This window comes from Otolemur garnettii, unplaced genomic scaffold, assembly GCF_000181295.1.
Source record: "Otolemur garnettii isolate 467f Iridium unplaced genomic scaffold, OtoGar3 scaffold00007, whole genome shotgun sequence".
Classification (NCBI taxonomy): domain Eukaryota; kingdom Metazoa; phylum Chordata; class Mammalia; order Primates; family Galagidae; genus Otolemur; species Otolemur garnettii.
The window spans coordinates 582,991-591,697 of record NW_003852402.1 but is presented as its reverse complement, the minus strand read 5'-3'; the positions used below and the strand labels follow the sequence as shown (position 1 = coordinate 591,697).

Sequence of the window (8,707 nt, the reverse complement as noted above, 5' to 3'; positions counted from 1 at the left end):
TAGGCCTCAGTAACTCCAGAGGTGGGCCTGGGGCCTTTAGGGCTATGGAGTCTGCCCTCGCCTGGGGTCTTAGCTCCACAGCTGTAGGCAGTGTTGCTGGGCCCCTAAGCTCTTGGCTGGTGGGGCATGTGAAGTAGGACCCCATCCAGTCTGTGCCTCCCTGCCCAGGAACGCCCTAGGGGCCCAGTCAGGTCATCAGTAGGACAGGCCTCCCTAGCTGCTTATCAGGAGGGCACATGGGCTTGGGGAAGGCAAGGAGAGCCAGGACAGCAGGTATGGTCCACATCAGACTCATGGACAAGAGGTATCCAGGCAGTGGGACAAATGCAGTTAAAGCTCTGGTCAGGGCTAGGGAGGGCAGGGCAGAAGCCATCCAGGGAACCAAGGCGCTGCCACTTAGAAGAGGGGACAGGTGTGTCCTGAGATGAGCAGTGGCAGCTGGCTGCCAGCACAAGGCTGGCAAATTATCTGCTGCATCTTTTCAGAGGCCAACCCGGCCTGGCTCTGCATTCCTGACAGAGGACAACTCTTAGATCTGGGTGGATGACCCTGGGCTCACAGTGGTGTGTGTACACCATACAGCCAGGGGGGACCAGTGCCTCTTTCCAGGTGAGCAGACTGTCCAAGGATACCACCCTGCAGTGTGGGGAACCAGTGGCTGATGAGATGTTTTATGCCCATCAGTTTGGCAAAAATAAAAGAGGTCCTAATGTTTGTTGTTGGCAAGAGGAAAGCCTGGCTCTGTTGGTGGCACCTTGGACACTGACTTCCTTCATGAGCCTCTCCCCACACACACTTGGCCACAGAGGTGTTTGCTGAGTGCTGTTTGGTTAGTTTTTTTAGACAGTTTCACTTTGTCACCTTGGGTAAAGTGCCTTGGCATCATGTCACCTCAACCTCAAACCTTGGGCTCAAACAATCCTCTTGCCTCAGCCTCCCGAATAGCTAGGACTATAGGTGCCCACCACAACATCCAGTTAGTTTTTCCATTTTTAGTAGAGATAGCTGTTGCTCAGGCTGATCTCGAACACCTGAGCTCAGGTGATCCATCTGCCTTGGCCTTCCAGAGTGCTGGGATTACAGGTGTGAGCCTCAACAATGAGCACTGTTCTTAATGGAGGGGTTGGGGAGACCTAGGTGTCCACCCCTATGGGAATGAGCAGAGAAGTCAGGGTACAGCTGTTTTCACAAATAAGAAAGGACTCTGAAGACTAGCGGGGAAGCTGCCCAGGATACGAGTGAAGGTTAGAGAGCAGCACAGCTGTCCTGTGCTGTACCATAGGTCTTCATCCCATACCTTAAAGTTTGAATTTCTGTTATAATACATGCTTGTACTGTATTGATAAGCAAAAAAAAAAAAAAAAAAAAAAAAATAAATCTTGCTGTTTCATCAAGCATTAAGTGAAACTGAAAAAAAAAAAAAAAAAAAAAAACTACAGTGTGCATTTTTCAAATTAAAAAATGCTTAGGCTTGGCACCTGTAGTTCAAGTGGCTAAAGCACTGGCTATATACACCAGAGCTGGCGGGTTCGAATACAGCCCGAGCCCGCCAAACAATGATAGCTGCAACCAAAAAAAAAAAAAATAGCCAGGCTTTGTGGCAGCCCCAGCTACTTGGGAGGCTGAGGCAAGAGAATCACTTAAACCCAAGAGTTGGAGGTTGCTATGAGCTGTGATGCCACAGCACTCTACCCAGGGCGACAGCTTGAGGCTCTGTCTCAAAAAAAATAAAAAGTGCTTAGGGGAATGATGATGTCCTCTCTGAAGGGAGAAGGAAGGGCAGGCTTATGTGGATGGGCCAAGGACAGTGACTACCTCTGTCCATGCCAGGTTCTGTGTGACATGCATGAGGACAGTGGCTGGACAGTGATTGAGTCAAGACTGGGGCAAGGAGAAGCCCCTGAACTTTGAGAGGTGCTGGCAGAAGTACAAGTAGAGCTTCAGAAACTTGGAAGGTAGGAGGCAGTGCCACCCACAGGGCACAGGGCTGTACCTTTGAGCCCTTTAGGAACACAGGGCTGGGGCATGGAAGGGGGCAGGTATCTAGAACAAATCAAGCAAAAACAGGGAGGTGCAGCCAGGGGTGGGTGCAGGCCTGAGCCCAGTGCCCACTCCTGTAGGTGACCACTGGCTGAGGCTGGGGCACATCTCAGACCTGACCTGCAGCTGGACCTGCAGACAAAACTAAGCATAGACTTGGGGGACTTGGACAACCTCAGATCCATGTCAACAAGGAGGCCCAGTTTTACTGGCTGACCCTGGGTCTGTACTCAGGTGATGCTGGTGAGTTCCTGGGAGGGCAGGGGCTCTCCCTTCCTAAGATGCTGTAATAGGATGTGAGTGGAGGTGCAAAAAGGAGGCAAGAAGGGGGAGAGGATATTGGGAGCCGAGACCCCTGACTTTCTCAGCCTTAACTCTGGGAAAGGCTGTTGCTCTCCAAGAACCTGCCCTGGGTGTCCCATATGCTGAGGCAGTTTCCATCTGAGGAGCCATAGCGGTATGGATGGTGTGAGGGGCTGCTGAGCCCACCACCCACACTATGCAAGGGATGCATTCCAGGGCTTGGGCCACAGTGACAGCCAGGAAGGCAGTCACTTAAATGCGGCTGCATACTCTGCATGGACAGCGCCCACATCTTCACCTGCTGCAGCTTTGATCATTCAGGCATGGGCTGGTGGTACAGCAACTGTGGCCAGGCTGATCTCAATAAGCCATGGGCAGGGCATGCTGGGGCCCCCCTCTGGCCAACTCTGGACCATGGGCAGTGGTGAGCAGGCCCTGCATGCCAGCAGGCTGCCCATTCATAGGACTAAGACCCAGGAGGCCTAGGTGCCATGCTGGGATGGAGCAGGTAAAGCCTTGCTCATTAAATCTCATGCCGTACCAGCACATTGTACCCCATAATTGCTGTAATGTACACAGCTATGATTTAATAAAACAATAATAACAATAAAAACAAAATCATAGTTTTTTTTTTTTTTTTTTAAGACAGAGCCTCAAGCTATCCCCCTGGGTAGAGTGCCCTGGCATCACAGCTCACAGCAACCTCCAACTCCTGGGCTCAAGTGAGTCTCTTGCCTCAGCCTCCCAAGTAGCTGGGACCACAGGCCCCTGCCACAATGCCCAGCTATTTTTTGGTTGCAGCTGTCATTGTTGTTTTGGCGGGCCCGGGCTGGATTCAAACCCACCACCTTAGGTATATGTGGCTGGTGCCTTAGCCACTTGAGCCACAGGTGCCGAGCCAAAATCATAGTTTTAAAATGCAAAAAAAAAAAATGCTCATGCCCTGCCATCTGCCCTTGCTTCCTTCTGTGTCAGAATGGGGAAGGGACTGGACTATCCCAGCCTTTTGTACTGGGGCTACCAACAGCACTCTGGAGGACTTCTCAGAGGAGTCCATGTAGGAACTCAATGGTGAGACCAGAGGCACATTCAACAGAGCTAAGGGGAGCTGCTGCTCTTCCATACTGACTTTCTGGAACCCCTATCACCTACCAGGTGTCCCCTCAGGCCCCTTGCTGTTACTTATGGACCCTCCCACCAGATTCCAGAGTGTGGATGGGATTGAGGAAAAGGTAATGCTGGGCTCTGGCCAGATCTCCATGGCAGTATCTTACAAAGCAAGATACTGAGAACCAATGGGTGGGGAAGGCTCAGAGAGGATAGGCCTCAGGGTGCTTCTTAAAGCAGGAGAGGGCCCCAGAGAGATTTGCAAAGCAAGGAAAAATCCAAGGTGGCAGGAAGCACCTACAAGGGACAGGGGAACTGGTGCACACACGCAGTCATGCTCCAGGTAGGCCTTACCCCAGGTAGGCACCTGACCAAAGCCTGTCCACACTCAGCTTTGGCCTCACCCTGGTGCTCCTCCTGGTGCAGAATGGTCCCTGTGCATAGTCCCCAGGTGGCCAGCTCCTACTCGGTACCGACTGGTCCCAGGAAAGCTGATAAGTGTGGGTCAACAGTGCCCTGCACAAAAGTTGGCCTCTGTCTCTCCTTTCCCGGTACACGGCCGGCCAAGAAATCCAGGGCGGACCTTCAACGCAGCCCCAGAGTTAAGAGAGCAGTCCGGACCGTCATGTGTCGCCTGGGCCCTGGAGAGGGCCCCTTACGAAGTCATTCTGGGGTGTCCCTCCAGCGGTCACCCCAGCCCCACCCCCCCGCACCCCTCCAGCGCTCTCTGCATTCCTGCGGACTTGAGCACAGATGACGTTCCCTGAGGCAGGACTCACGCTGGCGCCACCGCTTTCCCAGCGAGCCTCTGGGCAGACCGGACCTGGGGCTGATGGACGGGCGCGGCAGCCAATCGAAGCCAGATCTTTGGGGGGCGCGGCCCACGCAGGCGCAGCAGGGACGATTGACCCTAGGAGATGGGGCGGGGCGGAGCGGGGTTTCCGGAAGGGGCGGTACCGCGAATGGCCGCGCTTAGGGCTCACCTCTGGACTTCGCTCGTGGCGGCTCGCGCCTCGTCGCTGCTTCTCGGCCGCCGCCGTCCGCCGTGCGCGCCCTGCTCGACCTCGGTCGCAGCCCGCGGTGACGCCATGGAGGCCGCTCCACGCTGGCTGGCGGGTCTGCGCTTCGACAACCGCGCCCTGCGTGCGCTGCCTGTAGAGGTGCCGCCGCCCAGCCCGGAGGACGCCGCCTTCGCGCCGCGTCCCGTGCCCGGGGCCTGCTTCAGCCGCGTGCGGCCCGCCCCGCTGCGGGAGCCGCGCCTTGTGGCGCTGTCGGAGCCAGCGTTGGCGCTGCTGGGCCTGGCTGCACCGTCTGCCGTCGCCACCCGCGAGGCCGAGGCCGAGGCCGCGCTCTTCTTCAGCGGCAACGCGTTGCTGCCGGGCGCCGAGCCTGCCGCGCATTGTTACTGCGGACACCAGTTCGGCCAGTTCGCCGGACAGCTGGGAGACGGCGCCGCCATGTACCTGGGCGAGGTGTGCACGGCTGCCGGCGAGCGCTGGGAACTGCAGCTCAAGGGCGCGGGCCCCACGCCCTTCTCCAGGTGGGCCCTTCCCCCGATGACCCTAACTTGGGTGGGCTGCGAGGGGGGCGTGCTTGGGCACTGTCCTGACCTGGAGGTTGGGGCCGGCAGGAGCAGGGCGGTGCCTAAGGCCAGGATGGGAGGACGGAGGCCTGGGCTGGCCGGCCCACTGCGGGCGAGGGGGACGGTCCTGCTGCCTCTCCCAGAGGTGGAGCACTCATTCCACCTCTGTGAGGACGGGACTGACAGCTGCCCAATGCTCCGTGCTCATAAAACCAAGGACTGTCAAGTCACTTGAAGGAGTAATAGACAGTTGTGTTGGCTCGGCGCCTGTGGCTCAGGTGGCTAGGGCGCCAGCCACATACACCTAAGGTGGCGGGTTCGAATCCAGCCCGGGCCTGCCAGACAACAATAATGGCTGCAACCAAAAAAATGGCCAGGCGTTGTGGTGGGCGCCTGTGGTCCCAGCTACTTGGGAGGCTGAGGCAGAAGACTTGCTTGAGCCCAGGAGTTGGAGGTTGCTGTGAGCTGTGATGCCACAGTACTCTACCCAGGGGGACAGCTTGAGGCTCTGTCTCAAAAAAAAAAAAAAAAAAAAAATAGACAGTTGTGGTGTTTACCCATGTTAGCTGGAGCTGCTGGCCTAGGGATGGGCCAGTGTTGAAAGGGGTGATGGCGGCCTGTTGTGCAGGCCATGCCACAGGAAGCCAGAGCCTCTGAGTGCTAGCTTGTCAATCCAGGCCCCTATGCTGGCCTTGCCTGTATGTCCTTCACAGAGGCCTGTTCAGGTGATGGAGGCAATGGCTCTTCAGACTTCCACCCCATGCACACTCTTAGGGTCTGGCCCTGGAAGTCAGGTGGGCAGTGTTTAGATTCCCAGATTCGGGCAGGGGCACACAGGTGGTCCATAGCAGGACCTAGGTGCAGCTCTGGACAGCCAGAACCAGGGAGTAGCTCATCTGACTGTCTTGCCTTCTGTATATACACAGCACTTAGTTCTATTTTGCTCTTTTCCACTAGACAGTTCATATACAAATTCATGTTCTTCAAATAAATGACTTAAAAGTACATGTAAGTTGGCATTTTACTTTCTAAATCCATTTCTCCTTTGTGGGCTCTCACCCCTCTCCCTTCAGTATCCTCTCTGCCAGCCTGCATCACCCAAGCAAGATGGTTAGAATAACTGGTTCTTCCTCATCCCTGAGTCTCCAAACATTTCAACTGTCTGAAAAGTTTACTGAGTGCTGCCTGCCCCTGACCCCAGTAACCCACTTAGAGTTATCTACACCAGGGGCCAGACAGAGAGCCTCTGAGCCGTGGGAGGAGAATCTCTGAGCTTTGGGATGACATGTAAATACTTCTTAGCCTTGGCTTATTCCATGAGCTTCTATCATTTTAATGCTTTTCATGTTTCATTTTGATGATAATTTATCATCAAACTTAAGTGTGATGAATAATCTGTTGTGAGACTAATCTGTTGTTGGAAGACACTTTTTTATATTTGAAGACTTGAATTTTGAGTCAGTGCCTCTAGACCTGAGGGCTGTGAGAATATTTTTCCCTTTATTTCTTTTCTTCTCAACAATTTTCTTTTCATTTCAGATAAATATGAGGGTAGATATGACTAGGTTACAATCTTTCCATTTGTTAGGTAAGGCCCCTATAGTACTTGTGTCCACCCCTACGAGATGTGCCATATACCCTTACATTGTGCCCATTAGGTCGAAACACACCAATCCACTCCCATGCTTATTTTTTCCTTTAAAAAAAAAAGGGGAAAGGGTCTAGGCACCATGGCTCACACTTGTAATTCCAGCACTTTGGGAGGCCTAGACATGATGATAGTTTGAGGCCAGACTGGGCAACACATCGAGACTCCATCTCTACCAAAAACATTTATTTTTCAATTAGCTAGGTATGGCAGTACACACCTATAGTCCCAGCTACTCAAGAGGCTAAGCTGAAAGGATAACTTGATCCCAGGAATCAGAGGGTATAGGGAGCTATGATGATGCCAGTGCATTCCCGGGTTGGGTAACTGTTTCTCCCAAAACAGGAAAAAGAAAAAATCAATAGTATCCTTCTATCCTTACTCAATCCCTTCCTATAACCCTCCCCCAACATGTCCCAGTGTCACCTGGCCTCAACAGTTCTACAAGATTAAGTCTGAAGTCTATAGTGGCTGTGAGAAGTAAAAGACTACGCAGTGAGAACTACAAAACATTGTTGAAAGAGACATAAATAAAAGGAAACACATTCCACATTTATGGGTTAGAAGACAGTTTTTTGGGGAGACAAAGTCTCACTCTGTTGCCCATTCTGGAGTACAGTATCATAATACTGGGCTCAAGTGGTCCTCCCTCAGCCTCTCGGGTCACTGTGATTACAGCATGAGCCACCACATTAGCTGGAAGAATTAATGTTAAAATGTCTGTACTACCCAAATTAAGCTACAGATTCAGGGTAATCCCTATCAAAATCCCAGTGATGTTTTGTGCAAAAATAGATAAACCCATCCTGATGTTCACATGGAATCTCAAGGAACCCTGAATAGCCAAAATAGTCTTGAAGAAGAGCAAAATTGGAGAATTCACACTTCTCATTTTGAAAAGTTACAACAAAGCTACAGTAATCAAAACAATGTAGTACTGACAAAAAGACATGCAGACACCAATGGAATAAAATAGCTCAGAAGTAAGTCCTCGCTTACATGATCAGGTAAGGGAGTGACAGGTCCAGGTATGTCCCAGCCCAGCACCCCCAGATGGACCCTCTGGGTGCTCCAGAGACTGTATGTGTTGTCTTCCCACCTTCCTTTTTGCTCTTCAGAGAGAGAAGTTTCTAAATTGTTGCAGCTGCCTTCTTACCCATGAGGATGAGAGATACTCCTGCACCCCAGCTTATGCCTGGCTACAGCATGCAGCTCCAGACTCATTGGGATACTGGACAGAGGCCTTAGAGGGTGGCATGTCCAGACCTGACATCTTGTGGGGGGTGGGGGCTGAGGATATGGCCCACTCAGGCTAACTGCCACTGTCACCTTCCTTTTTTATATTCTGCTTTTTCTTTTCCTGTCAAGAAATATGCTTTTTTATTTACTTTACTTTTTTTTTTTTTTAAACAGTCTCACTATGTCACCCTCGGTAGAGCGCTGTGGCATCATAGCTCACAGCAGCCTCAAATTCTTGGGCTTAAGCAGTTCTCTGGCCTCAGCCTCACAAGTAGCTGAGACCACAGGTGCCTGCCACAATGCCCCGCTTTTTTTTTTTTTTTTTTTTTAATGTAGTTGTTTTTAGTAGGCCCAGACTGGTTCAAACCCACCAGCCTCCTGGTGTATGTGGCTGGCTAGTGTGGCATCAGCCTAGCTCAAAGCAACCTCAAACTCCTGGGCTCAAGCCATCTTCCTGCCTCAGTTTTTAGTAGAGACAGGGTCTCGCACTTGCATAGGCTGGTCTCAAACTCCTAAGCTGAAGTGATCTACCTGCCTCAACTCCCCAAGAGTGCTGGGATTACAGGAGTGAGCCACCATGCCTGACCGAAATAAGCTTTTTATAAAAAATTCAAATGTTGGGCTCCAGCTAATGCTGGAGGCACCAGCCTAAATGCTAAGGCACCAGCCACATACACCTAAGGTGGCGGGTTTGAATCCCCAGCCTGGGCCCGCCAAACAACAATGATGGCTGCAACCAAAAAATGGCCAGGCATTGTGGTGGGCGCCTGTAGTCCCAGCTACTTGGG

General features: G+C 52.4%; 1 protein-coding gene across 1 annotated transcript in view; it reads left to right on the top strand.

The window, feature by feature from the left end:
• The first annotated feature begins 4,326 nt into the window (after nucleotides 1-4,326).
• The window catches only part of SELENOO (selenoprotein O), an 18,980-nt gene continuing 14,599 nt past the window's right edge, over nucleotides 4,327-8,707 (top strand). The window contains exon 1 of the mRNA XM_003783090.3: nucleotides 4,327-4,990. Coding sequence (XP_003783138.3) covers nucleotides 4,368-4,990 — 623 coding nt within the window. The 5' untranslated portion in view covers nucleotides 4,327-4,367. The remainder of the gene's footprint in view (nucleotides 4,991-8,707) is intronic.